At 31.6% G+C, this 26,897-nt stretch overlaps 1 protein-coding gene across 3 annotated transcripts in view; it reads right to left on the bottom strand.

The window, feature by feature from the left end:
• The window catches only part of Nckx30C, a 135,649-nt gene that overhangs the window by 62,905 nt on the left and 45,847 nt on the right, over positions 1-26,897 (bottom strand). For 2 of the 3 annotated variants that reach the window (XM_076411718.1, XM_076411720.1), the window contains exon 3: positions 11,109-11,304. In XM_076411718.1, the coding sequence (XP_076267833.1) occupies positions 11,109-11,304 (196 nt within the window). The remainder of the gene's footprint in view (positions 1-11,108; positions 11,305-26,897) is intronic. The other variant, XM_076411719.1, reaches the window with a different exon arrangement.

Below are 26,897 nucleotides of genomic sequence, written 5' to 3'. Positions count from 1 at the left end.
CATGTCCGACAAGTGTTTGTTTCAGTCTCAGCAAAACTTTCATGAACAAAAAATGTGTTTGTTTTTTTTCCCAGAAATTCTACAGTGACATAATTATGGGCTTTCCAGAATAATGACAAAATGTGAAATGAAATTGATGTAACTTATATGATTGAATTTTCTTTCAAAAACAGAATACCTGGAGCAAATACAATTATGGTTGAAGACATGGCGCATTAAAGCCAATGAAACAAAATCCACGCATGTAACGTTTACGCTGCGTAGAAGAACATGTCCACCAGTGAATATCAATCATCGTTAACTCCCCCAAGCAGAGCATGTATCTTGGTATGCACTTAGATCGACGCCTAACCTGGAAGAAGCACATACTCTCTAAACGGAAACAACTGGGACTAAAATTATATCAAATGTATTGGCTCATCGGGCGCAAATCCAAGTTATCATTAGATAACAAGGTATTGCTGTATGAATCTATACTCAAGCCCATTTGGACATATGGAATCCAACTATGGGGTACCGCTAGCAAATCTAGTATATACATCATTCAACGGTTCCAAAATAAGGTGTTGCGTGCCATTGTTGATGCTCCGTACTATATTTCAAATACAGTGATAGAACGCAATATTCCTCTAGAAGCTATAACGAGTGTAATTCAACGTGTTTGTGTGAAGTACTTCGAAAGAGTGTCAGTGCATCCCAATGTACTCGCTAATCAGCTAAATATGCAACGTGATAGTGAAGTGCGTAGACTAAAACATTTAACACCACCTGATCTTATTACTGGACATATGTAGACTTTAGAATAAGCTTTAGAATAAGACTAATTAATTAAGATAATATTTTATACAGAAGATTGTTTAATGATGTGATTTTCTACATGCCATGTATATATAATATAGACATAAGAAATACTTATTGCCAATAGGGCAGATGGTGGACTCACGAAGAGTAATAAAAAATAAAAAAAACAGAATAAAAACACATATTACTTTTCGCGAACCAGTTATTTCGTAATTGAATTGAGCAAAATTATATTTGTTTAAATATAAATACATAAAAACATAATTACGGTTAAGATAAGTTAGTTTTCTAGGTCTGAAATGCACTAATGAGAAGAATATTTATCTTCAAGGTTTTAACAAAAAGATTTTCAAGATTTAACAAAATTGCTTATGAAATCACTCTAAGAATTATTGTTTAAATCACAATATATTATTATAAAATGTCTACCAAGTGTAATATAGATGTATATTTGTTTATATATTATTATATTATTATGTATAACTATTTATAATATATTATTTTAAACTAGATATTTTACCATCAAAAATCATCTTCACCTTTTTCATATAATGCAAATCATAAAATCGTGAAACATACGAAATATGAGATAATAAATATAACTAAAAAACGAAATAATATTTTTGCGAATAGTAACTTCAACATCGCTATGTTAGTATTCCGAAACTATAGCAAAATTCTAGAGTAGCTACTACCTCTTTATTTTACTACAACTGTTTTTAATAAAAGAAATCTTTAATGTAAAAAAGCCAAAAGTCAGAGTGAGATAAAGCTGGTCAGTAAGTTGGATATTGAAAGAATTTGAACTATAATTCACTTTTTTCTTCTGTAAATATGTTATTATTTATTAGTGAAATATATTATAGTTGCCATAGGATTTGTAGTTTCCATTTTACAAAATGTATACAATTTTCTGAATAGTGAGTTTTAATAGTTATATAGCGCCCAAAAAATGTTAAGGTGTTGGGGAGACTCTATATCAATAATCTAAATAAATTCGGTAATTATTTACAAAGTACTGTGACAATTTTTATTCGCTGATAGCATATAAAGATATATATCTAAATTATAATATAACGAAGAAAGAAAGTATCATTTACATGGTTTAGAACTTTTCTTAATTTAAATAAAAATGCTATTTAGGTTTTAAGTCCAGTTGGATGCATATCGAAAGTGCTAATTTACATATAGCAAAAAATCCACTTGATATAAAGTAGTAGTAGCAGTAGCTGTATATAAATAATAATATATACAGTTTTTTTAAACAAGGCATCAAAATTACAAAATATCGCTAAAATGTATATAACATAAAATAGTAATTAAATAACTATTTAAATCTATATATTACTTGGCTTATTGGAAATATTTCCCTTTTTGAAAGAAACGGAGGCAACGTTCGAAGTGAAATTTGCCACAGTTAAAGCTTATATAAGTTAGTTCACACATTATTACAAAGACCTCATTGACGCCAAGGAATTTAGTAACAGGTCAAATGAAAAACCCTCGGCCTTACACATAGATGGCGCTACAATAATTAAATACATATGTTTTTAGTTACTCCTAACACTCAAAAGATGCGTGTATAAATTTGACAGCTGTCGGATCATTAGTTCGTGAATTATAGCATTTTGAGTGAAGCAACTATTGCTACTGTGAAAAAAATGGATAAAAAGTAATTTCGCGTGTTGATAAAATATTGCTTTTTGAAGGGAAAAAATACAGTTGAAGCAAAAATTTGGCTTGATTCCGAGGTTTCGGACAATGCCCCAGGAAAATGAACCATCAAGGATTGGTATGCTAAGTTTAGATGTGGTGAAATGAGCACCGAAGACGGTGAAAGCAGTGGACGCCCAATAGAGGTTGTTACCGAAGAAAACATTTTAAAAATCCACCAAATGATTTTGAATGACCGTAAATTGAAACTGAATGAAATATCAGACACTCTAGAGATATGAACCGAACGTGTACATCATATCATTTACGAATATTTGAGTATGAGAAAGCTCTGCGCAAGGTGGGTGCCGCTCGAGCTTACTTTTGGCCAAAAAGAACGACGAGTTGATGATTCGGAGCAGTGTTCGAAGATGATCAAGCACAATAAACCCGAGTTTTTGCGTCGATATGTGACAATGGATGAAACATGGCTCCATCGTTTTACTCCGAAGTCCAATCGACAGTCATCCGAGTGGACTGCACGCGATGAATCCGCTCCAAAGCGTGGGAATACGCAACAGTGAGTTGGTAAGTTTGACGTCTGTATTTTAGGATGCGCATGGAATAATTTTTATTGACTACCTTGAAAAAAGAAGGATCATCAACAGCGACTGTTACATAGCGTTATTGGACCGTTTAGAGGACGAAAAAGAAAGTGCTGCTTCATCAAGACAATGCACCGTGTCACAAGTCAGTGAAAAGGATGGCAAAAATTCATGAATTGGGCTTCAAATTGCTTCCTCACCCACCTTATTCTCCTAATCTGGCCCCCAGCGACTATTTTCTGTTCTCTGATCTCAAAAGAATGCGCGCTGGGAAGAAATGTTCGTCGAATGAAGAGGTGATCGCCGAAACTGAGACCCATTTTGAAGCAAAGGACAAATAGTACTACAAAAATGGTGTCGAAAATTATGTTGAATAAAAAAAACATAATTTTGTTATTGGAAAGATTATTTATCATGAGCTACACAGACCTGGCCAGGCTATTGATTCAACTATCTACTGTCAACAACTAATGCATTTGAACTAGCTATAATAACGCTAAACCATCGTATATTTAGTGATTTAATTAACAATTTTTCCACTCAATAACTACTTGTTTCGATATCTACAAAATCATTTTAATGGTGATGTTACTAAATTACTAATTAATGTTCGAAATGTATATAAATAAGTTCACCTTGTTAAATATGAAACCAACATATTACATTAGTTTCTTAAAAACATACTTCTTAAACATGCATAATTATATTAGGTATTGGAGTAAATAAAAGCAGTTGATTTCCAAGTGAGATCATTTAATAAATCAATACATTATTGTATTACACAATATTCTCACTTGAATCAACGTTGAACATTTTTCTCTCTTCAACATGCTAGGATACTTCAACCAAAACTACAACAATTTGTTTAATGATCGTCTAACCAATGGAGTTCAAGATTATTGAACAATTTTGTGAGAACGAATCTGTTGAATAAAAATTAGTTGTTCCAATATTCATTTTAAAGCAATCCATCCATAGTTTATTGAGGGTATGTAACGCCATTTGTAAGGTTACTCACTTTACAATCCAGTTAAAATGAAAATGTTGGCAAAGGATTTCCATACGAAGAAAAACGCTAAATGGATTTGACTTTAACAAGTGTGTCGTACGTTAAGAGCGCTCGAACTTTCAAAATAGGAAAAAGGCCTGAAAGTGGCAAACTTGCATTCGAGCTATCGTATTTCTACTCGAAAACGTGGAGATTTAGAATGTCAAGAAGGCATTATTGAAATGGGGTTAGTCTATATATACATAATCGTAATAAAAATCTGTGTCAATAAGAATCTAGGCGTAAAAATATTAGCTCCATAGGTCACGATATAAGATTCAATATTTTTTCGATAGTTCTTGGGACGAAGTTTCTTTTAGTTCCAAAAATACTTCGGTGTTTGTTTTTTTATTTGTATTATTGCGTTTCAGAATATTTCCAATATCTGATATTGTTACGATTTTTAATATATAGCTTTTGCAATTGAACACGATGAGGTCAGGTTTGATATTTAATAATTTTCGGAACTATCGGATGAAAACGACTATCTACTGTTTAGTAATTGACTTCTTTTTCTCATATTATCGACTGTTTCAATTGTGTCTAGTTCACTCAAGTTTCTAAGAGACGTTTAGTAACTTTAGTATCGTAATCTTTACGTTTTTGGGTGTGCTGAATGCGAAAATGACTTCCTTTTTGGTATAGAATTTTTTTTATTATTATTTAATTAATACATTGTTAGTAGTAGTTTCCGTCTAACCTACAATTTGTCTTTATGCTAACTTAAATCTAGGTATATAACTAGGAGGACTTATCGGCCCTAACTCAGTCTCTGGTGAAATAATGTTTATACATGTCAATTCTGAATTTTTTTATATATGCACCTTACTACACAACATTACACAAGATCAGATGGTTTGATACTTTTGAGTCTGTGTCCTTTCTGGTGGTATCCAAAAGTGGCAACATTTCAATATTTGTTTGAGAATGAAGTCCTCATATCCCCTTGCAATTCACTTGATTTCTTGACTGTCTGTGGGTATCTGAAGGTCTCGATGTAGCTAATCAGTCCTATAGTATTTGGGTACACCCACAATACCTCTCAGGACTTTGTTCTCAAAAATTTGTATTTTGTTTATGTTACTCTTTGCAGAACGTCCCCATAATTGAACTCCGTATGTCCATATAGGTTTCAATATTTGCTTATATAATAGAAATTTATTATGTACCGATAATTGTGATTTTTTCCAATTCGCCAGTACATTTTCCTATATTTCAATTCCAGTTCTTTTCTTTTTTTCTTTATATGTTCCTTCCACCAAGTTTTGCATCGAGATTCATTCCGAGATATTTAGCGTTGTTACTATATGGAATGATAGTGTTATTTAATATTATTGGTGCTTGTACGGTCTATTTATAGGTGAACAGCACATGTACAGATTTACTTTCATTAATTCTTATTTTCCAAGCTTGTGTCCAATTATTTATATTGCCGCTTGCCTGTTGTAATTTTCGTGAGGCTTCTTCACTACTGTCCCACAGCTATAATCGAAGTATTATCAGCAAATGTAGCCATCGTGATATTTTCCATTTGTGGTATATCACAAGTGTAAAGTAGATAAAGCATTGGTCCCAGTACACTTCCTTGTGGTACACCTGCTTTATCTTCTTTTATTGTAGAGTAAGCTTCTTCTTGTTTGACTCTTAACATTCTGGTTGTAATGTATGATTTTAATAGTTCGGTGTGTTGTTTTGGTAGCATTTTCTCTAGTTTATGAACAAGGCCTTCATGTCAAACCTTATCGACGGCTTGTGCTACATCTAAGAATATAGCTGAGAATACTTTTTGACTTTCGTAGGCTTTTTCAATAACATCTGTTATTCTGTGGACCTGGTCAATTGTTGAGTGCTTGTTAATAAACCCAAACTGTGTGTTGGTATTTTTCTCTATTATCGGTTTTATTCTTTTCAACAGGAGTTTTTCAAAAACCTTCGATATTACTGGCAGCAATGATATAGGTCTATAGTATTTCATTTCGTTTGGTGACTTCCCAGGTTTTGGGATCATTATAATATCCGCCATCTTCCAAATGTCTGGGACATGTTTTAATGTATATGCTGTATTGATCAAGTTAGTGAGTTTTATAGTTCCCTTTCTTGGTAGTTTTTGCAGTAATTCTCCTGTTATTAAATCGTAGCCTAGTGGTATAGAATGACATGTTTCTTGACATATTCTCCTTTAGGGGAACGTTCTTGTCGTCAACTTTATACTTCCTCGGTCGTCAAGTCTTTTTGGTCCACTGGTTTGCTCCCATAGCAATGTGGTCGTTATCCCATAGCTACAAAAAGAAAGGAAATTTGGTAATTTCCAGCTTGTTGTCCGAGCAACCTGCTAACCATGGTTTTCATGTTTTAATTTGCGTAACCAACCCCTAGTCCTTGTAGGTGTCTTTGAGGTATACGTAATGAACTACAGGAATGGAATTTATGCTTCCAAACTGCCGTTGTGAAGCAGGATTGTATTAGATCTTACATCAAATCTTCAATACGTTAAACTGTAGGTCCAGTCCAGAAAAACCCTCGTTGCTAAAAAAAAGACCTTCAAATATTAAAAAAAAAAACTGCAATATTCTTGATGTTCTGGAAAGTTTTCCCTATTATTTTCTTTCTCACCATACCAAAATACACAAAAATAAGGGTCTGCTTATATAGATATATGTAAATATATATGGTTTTATGTTTTGTTTATTATATGGTGTTAAATAACAAAGTACATTAATATAACAGCAATTAGAAACCCAATTATATTTCAGGATAATTAATTAATGTCATTGGTTTTTTGATTTTGATTTTAAATTGATTTGTTTTATTAACAAAAGTTTGATTGGCAAATATCAAAATACGCATTTACTGTATTTATGTTACCTTATTAACTATTAGGTTTTTGATTGAATTATTTAATTTTCTTGTTTCTCGTTTTATTGAAGTTTCAGCGAATAATATACTTATACGATGATTTGTTTTTAGTATTCATGATATAAAATTGTACATCTTTCAGCTTTATTATTATATTGTTATAAAAAATCGCAATTCAAATATTATTAAAATAAGATAAATATATTTGTAAACCATAATTTTACATCATTCAAAATGAAACTATACTTTGGAACATAAAATAATATTTTGCTTTTCTGTCTTACAACATGGTTAAAAAAATTCGTAACGACATTTTCAAATCATATAGTAAAAACCAATTACATTTATTATGTTATGGCATTGTTAGTTTCTAAATATTAAAATACTATAAAACATATTTGGGATTATTATTCCAATCATTCTTTATAATTTTAAAGTAACACAAAAATATAAAATTAATTTTACACTGCCACTTGTCAATTTAAATTTATTTCAAAAGCACTGATCCCTACAATACATATATCCAAACATTCATCTCTATCTTGTCCTCTTATTATTAACTATACATTAGTTATAATTTTCAGTCGACTACTTTTTCACTTTCTTCTGTTTCGACTATTTTCAATCGATAGTTCCCAACGCTATTATTTAGTCAAACCACCATGTCAATTTTTTGCCATTTATTTGATTTCGTGTTCTAATTTTTTTAGTTTAGATGATTTGGTTTCATATTTTAGTATCTAATTATAGATTGCATAGCTCAAGAGTTTTTTTTCTTATTGCCCTGGATGTCCTTTTTCTATATACAGATTTCTATATTTTCAATTACACGGTTTTCAAGTATATTTATGAAAATACAGAACTGGCTATGGTCTTTACGATTTTAAGTAAGTCGCTTCTTAGAACTGAAATTATTATAAAGAGTGTCCTATGATACTAAAAAAAGCTTTCCTCCCGTTGATTTTATATATAGATAGATCATGTAACCCTCCCCTTTGATCATCACTCGGTATAACTGGCCCAGGATACAGTAAAGTCGGATTAAAGAGTTGGTTAAAGGTTAATAATGTGTTTTATTGCATAATAAAAATGGATTCGAATAAGTATTAAATTGGTTCTATAAAAAATTAATTATAAGGAACATAAATGGCCTTTTGTATTGCTTAACATTTTACTTAATAGTTACACAAAATATTCCTGTTTTATTTTATTTTTTAGGATACGAGGGTAGCTATTTATATTTTGAGCCTTGGCAATACTAAGTCCTTGTTAGGTACTATCTGACGCTTTCAATTGGAAGTTTATCTTTTACTTTAACGTTTGCAATCTGAGCACAACTTCTACTATGATGAGCATCAATAAGACATTGCAAGAATATTTAGATGTGAAAGAGATGATTTCACGTTGGATTCCCCATAATGATCAAAAAACACAATAGCAGTGCATCAGAAGCTGTGCATAACATCTACATAATCTTGGATACATGCGTATAGAATCAAACGTATAGAACAATATTCCAGTGTATATATCTCGGGAGACAAGCCAAATCCCACAAAAGTGACCCGTGGGCGAAGCACTTCGATGTATATGTCGCTTGTTTCGTCAGAATAATTGGACATATAGCAACCATGCAGTTAGAGCAGCATAGAACGGATTCTAAATAGTATACAAGTCTTTGTTTTGTAAAATACTAACTGAAAAGACGACGAAAAATCATTCTTCATGACAAGACAAACCTTCACGCATCAGCTCAAAGAATCACCTCTTTGTCTACCCAAAAGGTCGAATTGATTGGTTTCGCTCTATACAGCATTGATTAGACACCAACTGTTTCGAAGATTGGTTCAAGCTCATTAAAAAGTATGTTGATCATCATGGAAAATACTATGAAAAATAATAAAACCATTTTCGTTAATATATTTCAAAATATAAATAGCAACTCTTATTATAAAAGGAGTTCATTGAAAACAAGATGTGGGAATAATTGATTGTCGGTAAATTCTATATAGTTAATGATCCATTTCGAAGTGGTGAAAAAATCGAAGTTCCACCAATACATATCAAGTTAGGTACGGTAAAACAGTTATACTAAGCATTTAAAGATATAACCTAAGATGAGTATAAAAAAGTTATATAGAATAGACAGACCAGACCTAGTTATAATACAAAGACATAGACCTTATAGTTATAAGTTACGAATGATTTTGAAAGTTAAACTTGGAGAGGTTTTGTATTAGTGCTAGAAAGCTTTGTAAATAACTATAAAAATCAAACTCATTTAAATTATCCAAAGATGTAAATAAATTTCGAAATTTTAGGAGTAAATATGAAGTTACACTTTCTCTACAGTCACTTGGATGACTGAGGAAATGGATCGGGGTAAATGGAAGTCACATCAAGGCTGGTTACTGCTGGCTTTTAAAAATAAATTGCACTGAAAAATCATAACAGGTCAATTGAAGTCCCAGACCTGACACATAGATGGCACTACTAGAATTAAATCCATATGATTTTTAGTTAGCCCTAACCCTCAAAAGATGCGTGTATAAATTTGACAGCTGTCGGATCATTACTTTGTGAATTATAGCATTTTGAGTGAAACAACTTTTATTATTGTAAATAAAATGGATAAAAAGAAATGTCGCGCGTTGATAAAATATTGCTTTTTGGAGGGCAAAAATATAGTTGAAGCAAAAACTTGGCTTGATGACAAGTTTCCAGATACTGTCCGAGAAAAATTCACCATCAAGGATTGGTATGCTAAGATTAGACGTCGTGAAATGAGCACCGAAAACGGTGAACGCAGTGGACACCCAAAAGAGGTTGTTACCAATGTAAACATTTAAAAAATCCTCAAATGATTTTGGACCGTAAATTGAAACTAAATGAAATAGTTGACATTCAAAAGATATCAACTGAACGTGAACAACAGAACACTTTGAACTTTTGAACAAAAACAACGACGAATTGATGATTCGGAGCAGTATTTGAAAATGATCAAGCATAATGAACCCGAGTTTTTGCGTCGATGTGTGACAATGGATGAAACATGGCTCCATCATTTCACTCCGAAGTCCAATCGACAGTCATCCGAGTGTACTGTATATGATGAACCCGCTCTAAAACGTGGGAAAAGGCAACAGTGGACTGGCAAGTTTATGGCGTCTATATTTTGGGATGCGCATAGAATAATTTTCATTGACTACCTTAAAAAAGGAAGGACCATCGGCAGCCTCCATTACATAGCGTTATTGGACCGTTTGAAGGGCGAAATCGCCGAAAAACGGCCGCATTTGAAGAAAAAGAAAGTGCTGCTTCATCAAGACAATACACCGTGTCACAAGTGAAAACGATGGCAAACATCATGAATTGCGCTTCGAATTGCTACCTTATCCCCGTATTCTCCAGATCTGACCCTCATCGACTATTTGCTGTTCTCAGATCTCAAAAGAATGCTCGCTGTGAAGAAATTTTCGTCGAATGAAGAGGTAGTCACAGAAACTGAAGCCTATTTTGAAGCAAAGGACAAATCGTATTACAAAAATGTTAAATTATGTTATGTTAAAAAAAAATTAATTTTGCCAAAAAATGTGTTTTACTATGATAGGCTGGGGACTTTTCAATTGACCTGTTATAATAGAATAGCTTGTAAAAGGTGTTCCTCTGAGGTATATACGTTAAGTAAACTCTAAAACAGAATGATTATATATTTGTTATTACTCTTAAATTTACTGCTGTTTAATATATGATGAAAATGAAGATTTAAACACCCCGTATTTCAAAATCCCTCATGGTTTCATGAATTATTGCTAGAGAAATATTCGTAAACTATTCGTATATCAAGGACAACAAAACCATTGCTAATTAGTGTTATTAATGACGTAACAATTCAATTTATTTAAAGATAAATAGAAATATAACTTCCACCCGAAATATGCCAATCATGATTTACATTAAAAATATTAAAAAACAATCAAATTTAAATTCTAACAAAACTATTTTCACTAATTTTTATTCAACAGTTTCATATAGTGTTCCATACCATACGAAAACAAATAGCGAGGAATTTTGTGTCATTTTCTTTGTCTGTTAATAATCCTACCACGTTACGCACACCGATAAGAGAAGAAAAATTATTAGTCTACCTGCATACTGACCATCATGAAGAGGATCAATGGTGTGTATCATGAGCTGTAACAGTCCGTGTCTAAACTTGGCCCCCGTGTGGTGTCCTGACGTGGAGGCCGGTACCTGAGGCGTTTCGGAAGCGGTACGTGAAGTCACACTACCACCGGGTTGAGTCCCGACACTGGTCTCGCTAGATGTCGCTACAGTTCCATGCTGAAACAATAAAGAGGTTGTTGATGAATTTTTACGTTGGCATCTAAGTAAGGATATTTTTCTTTGTTTTGCGTGTAGGACCAATCAAGAATGCCATACATTGATATAAAAGAACTTTTCATGTCCACGTCTCTTTCACATATTTTCAGTTGGACCGTAATAAAACTCCTTTGAAATATTGAAACTTTACGGTCGCTTTTAGCTCAAAGTTGGAGAAATTGCAAGAAATGTATAAATGAACTATTTTTAACTCTTCAACAAAATTTTACACAGGAACCTAAAGTTCTTCTTTTCATTTTCTACGACTGGGACATTGCGAATATTAAATTATATCTAATAGATTTTAAATATATTTATCATAAAACACATTTAATAGCAATGTGTGTTAGTATATTATTAAAAATAAATTGTTTGCTACGGAGCTTTGATTTTCATATAAATTGTTCTCATAAAATAAAGTTAAAAATTTACTTTATTTTATCGATTTGTTTTATCTCAAAGTTTTCTTTAGCCTATTTAAAACACATTTGGGTCTTTAATAAGACCATCAACTTTGCAATTTCCTTTATAACAATCGCTATTTTAAAAATATCGTTTTTTTACATATTAATTATTCTATTACATAACTTTAGACGATTATCCTTTGCTGTTACTTTTCGTTTAATATTTTCTTTAATGGTTTTATATATATTGATATCATGATATAGATATCATCATCGTGAATATGAATGGTTTAAAATTTTAAAAACTATTTTACTTTATGGAAGAACTGCGACTGTTGAATGGCGATCACAAATACTGAGGTTTAAATTTATTGTATTATAAATTAAACCTCTGTGTCTATACATCTCACTAATCACATCATTAAGTGAAACACATATACACAGTCTTCGTAGTCAGAAGCGTATCAGTCATGTAATATAAGACGTATATTATACATTATATAACTTATACAACCTGGGTTTTGAGATTAAGTTTAAAACATTCGTTGAATCAAATATAATATCTCTGTTATTAAATAATAGGTTACGCTAGAGAAATATTATGCAAGCTGCATTTCAAAAATTCAACTTTATAATTTTTATGGGTCTACGTGCAATGCATGCAGAGTAGCAAGTTTATAGACCTCTATAAAGGGGTTAAGCACCATTGCATGTCTTATTTTGCAAATTGGCATGCTTAAAATCACTTGTTAGAGGCTAAAGTCACATAAAGGCAAACTGCGATCAATGGGACCTGTATGGATGTTTTAGGTATAATATGTTAAATATAAGAATTTTTTACCAATATAGGTAGTTACTCATCTTTAAAAAAATAATATAAATATGAAGATTTAACTATGATGATTCTATATTAGGATATTTTTAATATTATTCAAAATGTAGAATATTTGATATGTTATAATGATTTTAATAATTTTATATAAAATGAAATTGATTGAAGAAAATTCATTCTCACAGCGGTTTATTTGTTTATATAGTTTTCGATATAATTTAACGGTTAATTGATAATCCTAAGTCTTTTAATTCTTTAGATTTTATATCTTTGTATTAAATAGTTTGACCAGTCTTAACACATACATAAAATATATATCTATAGTTGTAATTAACTCCCGTTGCTACACAGAACACATAATTAAAAACACACGAATTAGAAGATTTGAAAATTGTTCAAAATCAGTGACACGAAATTGAAGAATCCTTCTTGAAGAAGTAGGTTGGTGAAGGACGCAGTTTTTAATACAAATTTGAATAAACTATAGAAACAAGCACGGGTTGCTTTTATAAAAGCTTGTCATAATTTTTTGAGAAATATAAATGATGATAAATATCAGGAAATTCAAAAACATTTTCATGCTTATGAAGCTTTAAAATTAAACATTATCTCCTTCTCAAAATTAATTCTTTGGATTTGGGCATAGATTTTTTCTTAAAAATGTCTTGGATCAATTCACAGTCAAACTACAATTGATAATATGAAAGTGTCCCTACCAACGCCAGATTTCAGAGACACAGATAGCCCTATCCCACTGATGAAGGCAAATACAAGTAGCATACATTGTTCTCCTGGTACCATATTTAGGATGATATAAAATCGCCCTAATGTCCTATTCTAACTTAAATCTAATAGTAGGTGTGTTAAATTTGTTTGACTTACTCTAAACAAGTGCAGCAAGACACTTGCCAAGTATGGTAAATACCGTCTTTTTATTAAAATCATCAGTCAGTGCAATACTAGAGATTACTAAACAAGCCTTTGAGTGAAATGCAGTAAGTTCTGAAGTTAATTTTGATTATGATTTTGATAAAAAGAGACTGATGCTCTTTCTTTTTTCACCAATATTAACACAACATGAACATTATAAAATCAGTGATTTAAAACTAATACTTTTAAATTGAAATAGAAATAATACCTTACTATAATTAGTTCATCTAGAATGTTTATTGAAGATGAATTAAGTTATAAGAAAAGAGACGTTGATTTCAATTAGGTTTTTGATATAAAGTCGAAGAACAGTAATATAATTATCTTATTTAAAAACTGTGATATATTTTAATGAGATAGATTTATTATTTGTTTCTAATTTTTTCTTTACATTTTTAATATTGTTTCTTTATTTTAAAGATAATTTATTTCTTAAAATCATATTCCATTAATAAATTAAAAATCAAGTTTAATTTTTTTTTATATATTTTAAAGTCTCCATTTACCAACTATGGGTTTATCTGGACTGGACTCTGAACCAGGGTCTTCAGTATTAAGCCTACCGACTGGCGAGTGACCAACTCTAGAAATCATCCCAGAAGACATCCGGTCTTACCCAACCTGGTTACTGGAGTGACTGGGATCATTTTCCTTGTCGGATTTTACACTCATGCCTAATTCACAAATTTTAAAAAACATAAACATAAATTTACGACCATGCTGCGGCAGGATTCGAACCCGTGGCTATCGTAACAGTAGGAGGACCGTCTCATCGCCTTTACAACTGCGCCACCAAGCCGGCAAATTTAATACTATGGTGCATGAAAATACTACAGAGAAAAAACTGTAGGTCAGTGTTGTATGACATTATATTCATTTTTGTTGTTTTTTTTTTAACTAATTATTGAAAATATGTTTTTCTGGTTGTTTATGGAAAATAAATTAAGTTTAAAATTGTGACCGCTAGCATGACAATGCCACATTCTCTTAACTTAATGTTAGACGCATTATTTATTTTTTTTGACCTTTCTCGTAAATAATTTCATGTCTATTTTCCATAAATATATCAAATGTTTATGGAGAATTCAACAGGCTTTCTTTCAAGATACTACTTTTTTTATGTACTCATGTTTGTTTGCCATACATGAAATCCGATAGCTCGATTTCATAAGACAATCCGCAAAATAAAAGTTTTGTGTGTTAATATGAAGAGTTACTGTTAGGTTAACATACTTATTATTTCTGAGCTTTGTAGTATTATATTATATTTCAGCAATCCTATATGCATCTAAGTCAATTTTTACCGCTTTCTATTTGCTTTGCTGGCACATTTATCTTAACAAACTTTTTATTTTCGGTTTATTTCATCGTCTCCTATTTAATATTTTTTCAGTATTAATTTCGCGTTTCATTTCCTTCTTGATTATGTACAATATTAAAATTGTTATAACTAATACTTTGTGGCTAACTAAATGCGTTGCTTTCTGTATTTTTATCATCCCATTTCCGATATTCCTCTTTATTAGCTCGTATTTCCTATATACCTTTCTTCACTTTCTTCTTCTGTAATGTTTCTAGTAATTATTATCTTTCTCTATTTAAAATCAAGTTCTCATTTACCTTTATAATAGTCAATAATGAATTTGTTGCCTTTGATGTAAGTATGGTCTCGAATAATTGTATACCAACAATTCACTATATTTTTAAAAAGCGTTAAGTATAAGAAAGAAATAAGAGTATATTGTTAAATGTCAAAATTATTAATAATCGATTTATTTCACTGATTAATCTATTATTTCGGAGATGTGTGGCAGCCAAGCCATGTTGCATCAATCTGAATAATAGTAATCAGAATGTGCTATATCTGATGAGTACGCAGGATTCTGCAGAATGTCTCATTCTAGCCACAAATGTGTATCTGTGTTTTAATATAAGACAATATTTTCCTTCACATTTTATTTACAATATAAAACAAAATACTGTCTGATGCGTCCGATTATGTAATCGAATGGCTGCAAATTTCTTCAACCCATTAATAATAAGAAATATAAGAGGCTATAAACCGGCAAACCTTGTTTTGGCGATTTGCTTGTTTCGATAAATTTGAAATCGTTGCTTAATATTTCTGATTATTCTGATTGAAAATTGCCCAAGCCAATAAATAGTCAATATCTTCGAAGAATAACGAAGTAATGGGGGCACCTTTTTACTAGTAAAATGCGTTAGAGATATAAGTATTGGTACTATTAAATCTTAAGTTGCTGGTGGTTTTATAGGAAATATTCTTATTGTGTTGCAGCTGCACTGAATATTAGTACTAAAATCTGTCATAAAATATAATGCTGCATTCGTCGAAAAGAAAGGATCTACATACCTTGATGTTAGTTCTATTCGAGATTAAATTTAGGAAATATTTAAAAACAGTAAGTAGATAACGGTTAGTCTGGAAGGTATCCATATAAAACCAACGGGTATGCAGCTGTTTTAGGGGTGTAAGTCAACCCTTCATACACTGTTAGAAAATATGGGATTTAAATAGTGTAAATTTAACCCACGAAGAGGTCTACCGGAATTTCCAGATATTAGTTTTAAAAGAATACAATTAGTTAAAATCATAATAAAATTAAGGAGGATTTCTAATTTTAATTTGTATTGACATAGATATGTCAAAATGGAGCATTAAGCCACTTTTGGAAAGATGTTAATAAAAAGAATGTAAATACAACAAACATGAAGAAATGAAACATACGTTTTTAATCTGATTTAAAAATCAGCTGATAAAGAACTAGGGGAAACCGTCAGCTTATGGACAATGTACCATACCATAACATACTGATGGAAAAGATTCCAACAATTAGATCGGCAAAAACTGCAATTAAGGAATGACTACATAACATAAATTAAGATATTAATATACCATTTTAAAGAAGTTAAATTATTGGTAGATATAAATGAAATGTTTATTTACACTTTATGTAATTTGCTTTTATAAAAATAGGCATGAAAAAAGATATACAGTAGATCAGAGAGCTGAACAATATGGCTGCAGAGTGTAATTTCTTCCTTTGTTAATTAAACGGATTACGCCTCCAGGGAATAGAACTCTATCTCATAGGTGGTGGAAAAGACTTCAATGTAGATATAATAAAACAACCTACAAACAATTGTCTGTATAATTCCTTCGGTAATATATGCGTTATATGAACTATAAAGTTGTATTTTATAATATTTTTGCTTCATTATACACTAAAATGTCGTTATATATCAAAGCTAAAATAAGTCAAAATAAAATGCGGCAACCTTGCGACGTTTTGACGTCATAACTTTGGATGACGTGAGTTCACAGTTTTATTGGATATATACATCGATACTTCGTATTTTTACCGATAGATATCGCTGATCGCAACACATGCAAGCACCTAATAATTGTTTCAGTACTTGGCTGCAGCCGACCAATGGGCTGATATTAAAAACAAAAAAAAGGAAACCATTTCATATAAAACCCTCTGTAAACGGCAACATTCTCGTTTTGTCCGCTTTCGTTGCATGTTCAGAACGTTTCGGCATATAATTCGTTGTATTTTTAGTGGTCCAATAAAAGTGGAGTCCGCGAGAGTAAGTCGTAGCTTGATCCGGAAACGAGATCAAATATTAACGGTCTACGTCCGGCCCGAGCGCACAAGAATCGGAACGAGCGGAGAACGGAGAGAACAGAGAAAGAAGAATTTGGAAAAAATAAGCGGCCGATCGCGGATCGGTCGAAGGCCAATTCATTAGGGACCGGTGATAATACGACCTTTTCGAAGCTGCAATTACCCACGAACGGAAATCAATAGAGTAGACCGTTGCATGTCTTACTCGGCAAATTGGATGTGCTTAAAAAGCAGTTTTCATGGCAAAAGGGACTAGAAAAACTTTACCATAATAGACTTTAGTCGGCGGGAATATTTGTTGTAGGAATAAAGGAATTGTTTTCTGGAGAACTTCTTTTAGAAGGTCTGAGTCAGTAATAAGTCATATCTCTTCTTAGTAGTTTTATTCCATTCATCGTTTCTCAATTATTTATCATTTATGTACTAAACACAACACCTCAAATTGACAAAATGTATAAGGAGGGGAAGAAGTAATTTATGTTTTTCCTAATACTTGGCTTTAAAGTCTTGAGTTAATAATAGGTCTACTTATTCAATGAAGCCATACTATAGCGAGTTCTCCAAATACTTCATAATTGATATTTCGACAATAAAGATTCCAAGAAGTATTTTTTGTCAAATTTTTAGCTTCATATAGGGTAGCCTCATCGAAAATAGTGTAGCTATGACTGCTTATGTAAACACCAGTGTCAGGATTGGTATATTCCTTTTCGTTTCGAATATTTTGATGTTAAAGATAAACCGCGAACGACATACTTTGATTTCATGACATCGAAGCGGTTTTCATGGCGAAAGGACTAGAAAAACGTTACTATAATAAACCCTAGTCAGCGAGATTATATGTTCTACGAATGAGTGTGAGTCAGTAATAAGTCATATTTATTTTTAGTAGTCTTACCCTATTTATAGGTTCTCAATTATTTATCATTTATTTTTTAAACACGACACTTCAAAATGACAAAATGTATAAGGAGAGGAAAAAGTAATTTAGGATTTTCCTAATACTAGGCTTTAGGACTTTTTTAATAATTTTCTTGAGTTAGTAATAATATCTACTTATTCAATGAAACCGTAGTATAATGAATTCTCGAAATACTTCTCAGTTCATATCTCGTAAATAAAGATTCCAAGAAGTAATTTTTGTCAAATTTTCAACTTCATATAGGGTAGCCTCATCGAAAATAGTGTAGCTATGACTGCTTATGTAAACACCAGTGTCAGGATTGGTGTATTCCGTTTCGTTTCGAATATTTTGATGTTAAAGATAAACCGCGAACGACATATTTCGTACTCATATCATCGAAGCAGCTTTCATGGCGAAAGGGAATAGTAAAACTTTACCATAATAAACCCTAGTCGGCGGGAATATTTGTTGTACTAATAAAAGAATTACTTTCGGAAGAAGTCCTTTCACAAGTTGTCTGAGTCATAAATAAGTCATATCTATTTTTAGTTGTCTTACTCCATTTATAGGTTCTCAATTATTTTTTAAACACGACACTTCAAAATGAGAAAATGTATAAGGAGAGGAAAAAGTTATTTAGGATTTCCCTAATACTAGGCTTTAGGGTCTTGAGTCAGTAATAATATCTACTTATTCAATGAAACCGTACTATAGCGAATTCTCGAAATATTTCTCAGTTCATACCTCGTAAATAAAAATTCCAAGAAGTAATTTTTGTCAAATTTTCAACGTCATATAGGGTAGTCTCATCGAAAATAGTGTAGCGATGATTGCTTATGTAAATACTTCAGGATTGGTTTATTCCTTTTCGTTTCGAATATTTGGATGTTAAAGATAAACCGCGAACGACATATTTCGTACTCATATCATCGAAGCAGTTTTCATGGCGAAAGGGAATAGTAAAACTTTACCATAATAAACCCTAGTCGGCGGGAATATTTGTTGTACTAATAAAAGAATTGCTTTCGGAAGAAGTCCTTTCACAAGGAGGAGTCATAAATAAGTCATATCTATTTTTAGTTGTCTTACTCCATTTATAGGTTCTCAATTATTTATCATTTACTTTTTAAACACGACACTTCAAAATAAGAAAATGTATAAGGAGAGGAAAAAGTAATTTAGGATTTTTCTAATACTAGGCTTTAGGGCCTTGAGTTAGTAATAATATCTACTTATTCAATGAAACCGTACTATAGCGAATTCTCGAAATATTTCTCAGTAAATAAAGATTCCAAGAAATAATTTTTGTCAAATTTTCAGTGTCATGTACGGTAGCCTCATCGAAAATAGTATGGCGCGGGCTCCTTAAGTAAACGCCACTGTCAGGATTGCTTAATTCCTTTTCATTTCGAAAATTTTGATGATAAAGGTAAACCGCGAACGACATACTTCGATCTCATGACATCGAAGCAGTTATCATGGCGAAGGGACTAGAAAAACTTGTTTTTGGGAAAATTTCTTTTAAAAGTTGTCTGAGTTAGTCATATATATTATTAGTAGTCTCATTCCATTCACAGTTTAACACTTACAATATTTACAACGATGTCTTTTAGATACTTACAACTACATATTTATTCTTCAGAGAAAACTTGCGGGGCTATTGATAATCAAAGAATGAACCTTCATATGTTTATGCTAGTGAACAGATATGCCATTCTAATACAGTCATATATAACAGGCTGTAATCGTCCATGTTTTATTTAAATTAATTACTCTCATTCCTTATATCTTATTATTAAAACAAACAAATTTTAAAATATTTAAGAATTATATTGTAAACCACTCAGTCAAATTTATTTTAAAATATTCAATAGATGACTATACAAACAGCCATAAAATGATCCAAAGACTACGATGTGAAATAATAAATTAATTTATAGAATTCAATCATAATAATCGAAAACAGAATAACTTATATGCATCTAGCTTAAAACCGAACTAATAACTTTTGCTATTAAACACTTTAGAGCATCGAACAATTCGTCAACATTTTGTAACAACAAGATCTACGACAAAACTTAATATCGCCACCCTTTATGTTCATCCGAAGGGGAGAACCTGAACACTGAAATATTAATTTATAATCCTGCCAAATCCTGTCAATTCGGAGATTCGTAATCGCTTACTCGAATGCCTTTCCTGCCTCGAAATTATGCAATCTGATAAAGTCACTACTCCGACACATAAATGATTAATGTGTAAAGTTTCCTAATATTTACATAATTTCTTTATAGTGACGTCTGATATGGCAAAATTTTAATGCGATTTCGTCGAAAGACCCTGTTACATAAAAGAAATTTGTGCTCCATAAATGAGAAAAAAACGATCAAAAGTCTACTTATATAAACTATAACAATATGAAAGCTATATAATAGATATCACTAGACCTTAAATGAATGCTGAGTTTATTTTTTATACAATAAAACTCATTTACTTTTGAACAAGAATAAGAGCAAAGTAATCTAAGATGTTAGATGCAGTATTGCACAAAAGTGAATAGATATGACAAATAACGCTGCTAAATATAAGCTAAACGAAAAAATAGATCGATGGCATCAGTTCTGGAGTTGTTCAATGATACTTCAAAATACATGTGCATGATTTGATTGTAGCATATTTTGCGGATTTTTTTTTATAAAAATACCATGGCAAATAGTATATTTTAATCAAATTCTTCACTTAGTTTGCTCAGTTGTTGTCTGTACCGTTCTGCAGTCACCATATTGTTCTTTAAGAAAAAAATTTCGTTAACAAGATATCCCGTTTGGACGTCGATTTATTTGATTGATGAATATCCATGGCCTTTTATGGGATGTTTGGAATTTTTGTAAAAATATTATTTTCGAGATTTTACAAATTTCGACAATTTTTGTTTTGTTTTTGTCGCCGAACAGGCTGCAGAAGACATATATAGCGACCTTCATATACCAGATATTAAGCACATAAGGTAAAACATAGAGGTGTTACAGTGGCAGCAACAACATTGATTTTGTTTCCTTTCTGTCCTATATTTTGGTGATATTTTTTTTTTGTAATTTTTCCAATAATCTTAAGGAAAATTCCTAAGGGTAATCCAAATAGTAAGTATTTCATTATGGCTAAAGTGAATAAACGAATTATATCTATATATATTATATATAACATGTCTTTATTCACAAAATCTCTAAATATAAAGATAAAAAAATAACGCAACCTAGTTCAATATTCGAAACTTGAAAAGTTGTTTTATGCAAGTAAATAACAGTATTTTTTAATAAAATAAATTGTATGGGGTATTCTCAGAAGGGTATTGTAGTAAAAAAAATTATACTTAGGTGCTGTTTGTTTTGATAAATTAGGACATCCAGTCGAAATTTAAGAAAACAAAGAAATATATTGTAGAGAAAAAACGATTTAGAAACGAAAATTGAAATATACGATATATTATTAAATTAATTATTATATTCATATATTTTTTAAATATATTTTAAAGTCTCCTTTTACCAACTATGGGTTTATCTGGACCGGACCTAAAGTTTAACGTGGGCTCCGAACCACGGTCCTCAGCATTAAGCATTAAGTCCATTAGACATCCGGTCTTACTCAGCCTGGTTACTGGCGTGACTGAGATCATTTTCCTTGTCGGATTTTACACTCTTGCCTAGAACAATCACAAATTTTAAACAATCACAAACATAAATTTACGACCATGCCCCAGCAGGATTCGAACTCGCGGCTATCGCGGCGGAACAGTATGAGGACCATCCTATCGCCTTTACCACTGCGCCACCAAGACGGCTATATTCATATTTTAAGTGATATTAATGTACACAATTTAGAATTATTCATATTTGTTAAAAATAAAAATTATAGCAGAAAAATATATTTATCAAAAATATATCATATTGAAATATTAGTAATGATTGAATTAAGCACAAATAAATAAGTTTTCAGAATATATTTTACAGGTATTTTAATCTCAAATATTACTGAAAATAGGGAACATTTTTTATTTCTATTAAATAAAGGGGATATTATTCATATAGCTTCATACTTAATGTCACGAAGAATACAAATTTTAGTATACGTATCGAATTTAAAACAATATTAGGCTTATGGAAAATTATCATATTTGTTGAATATCAAAATTTTCATATTAGATAGTATTTTTTGATATGTTCATATATTTTAATTTTTGTTTTTACTATTGTCCTCTATATCCACTCATTGACCATAGTTCGGTGCAGACGTGACACATCTACTTTGGATTACTTCTAACATATAGATAGAAGATAGATAAACTTCATCTAGCATCATGTCTTTCCTCATATTCAAATTTCAAGCCTGCCCGATAAAATCGAAATCGCTACATGTTTATAGAATCCATAGAATACTACCTATTGACATTCGTGTTTAGAAACCTTTTTCATTGTTAGAATTTATATAGAATGCTAATCGCGGAAGCTCAAGCTCTAAAGCTTTAGAGCTCCCACAAATTTATCGCTTAGTATTCTGAAACATTCTTTTAAAATCACCAACAAAAATATTTCCATTTTAAATATAATTTTAACACTGAAAGAAAAATTATATAAAAATTATCTATATAATTATTATAATTATAACTATGAATTTTATAGTATTTATGTTGTAATTGGTGCAAAACATCATGTTTAACGTGTGTCTCAAATTATACATTTATTACACATGCCACGAAAGGGTGTAAAATCAGTCCACATTTTTTGTTACATCTTTGTAGCAACAACACTGTCCGCTGATATTATTTCAAATTGATTAGAGTCATGACACAAAATTAATTAAAATACAGACATATACTCAATATTTATTTATTAATAAAGTGTCGGGTCACCATTAGCTTTTAAAACAGTTACCATTCATTCGTAGAGTGTCAAAATAGTTCCCATCAGAATGCAGCCCCATTCTTGTACCAAAACATCCTACAAACTCAACAAAACGATTCTATTATGTTGATATCTGGCGATTACGTAGGCCAGGGGAGATGTTTGAAGATATTTTGATACTCCCCTGACCAAGAATGAACGTTTTTGGCTGAGTATATGGGTGTATTATATTCTTGGAATATGGCAGTGTTTGGCAGCAATGTGCTAATCATACTATGAACATTATCATTGAGGTTGTTAAGATATTCATTCTCAGTTCAATGATGTGAATAAGAGTATCAGCTGAATACTACGATTTTGCAGCCCCTATCTACTATGCCTCCCCCACGCTTGACCGTAGGTAGGTGCAGATCGACGCGCAGATAATTAGTGGGGCCATACCACATTCTTCCAATTATCCAGTGTCCAAAATATTATGATCGCAAGGGTTTCGCCATCACTGCCCTTCCGTGATTGTTAACTTTGTGGAGATCTTACCGTACTGTTTTTGACGAAATAAGTGAGTGTTGAGTTCTACCCTCACTTTTGCAGCGGTAGTTTTACATTGTCTGGCCACAATCTATCCATTCATGGCCACATGTTCGTCGGTTCCTGTCAGTGAAGTCAATCCCTTCACGGATAATTTTGCTCGTGATACGTTAAACAACCTCATCACCGGAGACATCACACATTTCACCGATCGCTTAATTTATCAATTACAGAAGAAATATAGTACAAGAAAAGGAGGAACTTCTTTAGAATAAAAATAAAATATCTAATAATTATCTTCCATAAGTATTTGATTTGTTAATGTCTTTCAAGTTCAGATATGTTCCAATAAAGATTAATATTCTATACGAATGGATACAGTCGTGATCTGAACATCTTTAAATATTGTCATGGTAATTAATATTGTGATAATCAATGCCAAAAAACCTGACAAAAAAAAACGTATATACTGGTAGTAATTCGTCGCATTCATCTACACGTATATTTGCCAAACCATCCACTTTCGCTTTCCTTCGCCTCGTTTTCCATTTCAAAAACATTTACATGCTAATGTAATATTTTCCATCTGGAAGTTCGCCCCGTTTACAACTTCATGTTAAGTGATTACGTTGGCTTTCAAATTAGGTCCGCCTTATGGCTATAGATAGAAGGCCTGTTTGTAGTCTGATAGATTGAAAGTGACAGGACTATTTATAACTGCTTCGCCTTCATGGGCTGATTTTCAAGTTTACGCCGCGTATAACGGACCCCGTTCGTTACGGGCTGTGTATTGGAAGTTGGTTCTGTCACGTCGGTTAAATGCGGATACGGAATACGCCACTTGCTTTGCGTATAACACATTAACTATGAACTATATTATTTTATTTTTAGTGTTCGTTATTACTAACGTTGGGACCTATTGACTGAAAATAGTATAAACAGTCGATAGTCGCAAGACAGTCGAACTAGCCGATAGTAAAAAAATAGCGACTGAAAATAGTAATTATTAATTTAGTCAAATGCGCACTTCGACTGTTTTTCTATTCAGCGATAACAGATGGAGATATATGAATTCCTCCTACTAATGCTAAGAGAGAAAAGGACGGAGATAATTGTTTGATGTGTTGTACAGATCAGTTAAATATTTTAAATAAGTTTAAATTGGCAAGTGACAGTGTGATTAGAGGAATAGAATAATGATACAAAATATACTTAATGGTATCTTAATATTCGGAAAGTAACAATGACATGATATAATAAAAGTAATTGGTTTATTTCTATTTCATTCCAAAATGAGCTTAAATTTTTTTCAATCATGTGATAAGTGAGGCGGAGATATACATATTTCTTTTCTAACTTTCTTTGAGAAAAAGAAGATAATAACCACTAAATGAATTTATCGTATTTACGCAGTCAATCTTTATCAACTATTTAAACATCGCACCCTTTTCAAATACAATAATAGTTTTGTTTATTTTTAATAAGGAACATTTATTATTAGCAATATTATTATTCGTTGAAACAATGAAATTATCTGAAAAATAGAGTTCTAAAATGTTGTTATATTAAAGTACAATTTTTTTTATTACATATTAAAGTCTCCTTTTTATCAACGATGGTTTTTCTGGACTGCACCTACAGTTTAACCTGAGCTCCGAACCACGGTCCTCAGAATTAAGCCTACCGACTGGCGAGGGACCAACTTAGAAATAATCAGAATATGCACATTAAGACTTTATGGTCATGTATGGTCCTCTTGGGTGCCAACATGGCCCCCCTGGGCTATTCCATGACTCTTGCACTTGAAATTCTCGTAGTACAACAACTTTTCATTAATAGTTACAATACGTCACATCATTTTTTTAACTAACTTAATGAAACCGATATATTCGAAAAGGCATTTTCAGTCAACGGCAATTCATGTGGTGCCATTTTTCCTATTTTGAATCTTTTCCATCGCATACAAACGTCTAGAAACAGTTTATCTATCAACTGCTAAGCTGCCTGAATTTTCGTAGGGAATTTGAGTTAGGTTTTTGTCCATTATGTCTTGCAATTCATTTTCCTCAAATATGAAACCAGAATTGTGATATTGAGGAGCAGTATCACCATAAGCTTCAAAATTGTTCAACAAATCAAACAACGAAAGAAAATGTCATCAAATGTCTGAATAATTCAATAATACTAAATAGAAAACTATTAAGAGAAACGTGTTTAGAGAAATGTCAATATCATCGAACTGGTAGATTTTAGGGTTAGGGTTACTTTGTTTAGCACTTGTTTATCAGTAGCAGATATCTCTGATCAAAATACATGCAAGCCCTTAACTAACTAAAAACTTAAACTAAGCCGCTGGACTGATTTTAATGAAATTCTGTGTGTGGGCCCGAATAGCAACGTGAGCAAAGTGAAAGATTTAATAAAAATCAAGGACATTTAGATAACGATTATCTTCAGTTAATTCAACAATCGAAGTATAGATGAAATTGCGAAATTGGGAGGTATAATTATCATTTCCAATATTAAAATTATTTTAAACAACGAATTTTCAAGAAAGTAAAATTCGATCATTGATTCGCCAGATCATGGTAATGTAAGAATTATTGACGTTATCTAAAAATAATGAATAAAAATAATGAATTTGTTAAATAAAAATAATATTTTAAATAAAAATTTTAAAGTCTACTTTTTACCAACTAAGAGTATCTGGACAGGACCTATATCTTAACGTGGGCTTCGAACCACGATCGTCGTTATTACGCCTACTGGCTGGTGTCCCATAAGATATGTTGTCTTAACTGGACTGGCGTACCTGGGATGATTGTCTGATTTCTTGTGAAATTTTACGATTTTGCCTATAGATAATCATAATTAGAAACTTCGAGTATCGTAGCAGTAGGAGGGCCATCCTGTCACCAGCGACTACCAAGCTGGAATTAATTGTCTATTATTTCATACCTGGTCAAATCTCTTAATTGTATTAAAATTAAGATGTATATTTTTTATACAGGTATATAATAATATACAATTGTTAAGCAATGGCAATATAGTTTTGAAAGTTGTTTTGAAAAATCCGGAATTTGTAATAGCTGTGTAAATCACTAATTTGATGTCAGTGTAATATTTCGGTAGCAATAAAATTATTAAAAATTGGGTCTCTCAGGTCTGCATAATTTTGTAAAAACCTGGCGGATATTTCATAATGGCATAAATGTACTTTTCATGGAATGGAATAATACAAAGGATAGAGAAAATAATAAACACTATACATTCTAGAATATATTGTTGGATGTTGGCAGCACTGCTTCTGTGCAAATAATGTGACGCGTACATATAGCTCAGTTTACATAGCGGTATTGTAGATTATATTTCACTGTATTATTTTTAGCGGAAGATAGCATAATT

The sequence above is a fragment of the Rhynchophorus ferrugineus genome, unplaced genomic scaffold (assembly GCF_030347505.1).
Source record: "Rhynchophorus ferrugineus isolate W39M unplaced genomic scaffold, kcgeb_rfMv2 rfM8, whole genome shotgun sequence".
NCBI lineage: Eukaryota > Metazoa > Arthropoda > Insecta > Coleoptera > Curculionidae > Rhynchophorus > Rhynchophorus ferrugineus.
The sequence above is the reverse complement of the archived record's forward strand: the minus strand, read 5'-3'. Positions and strand labels throughout refer to the sequence as shown.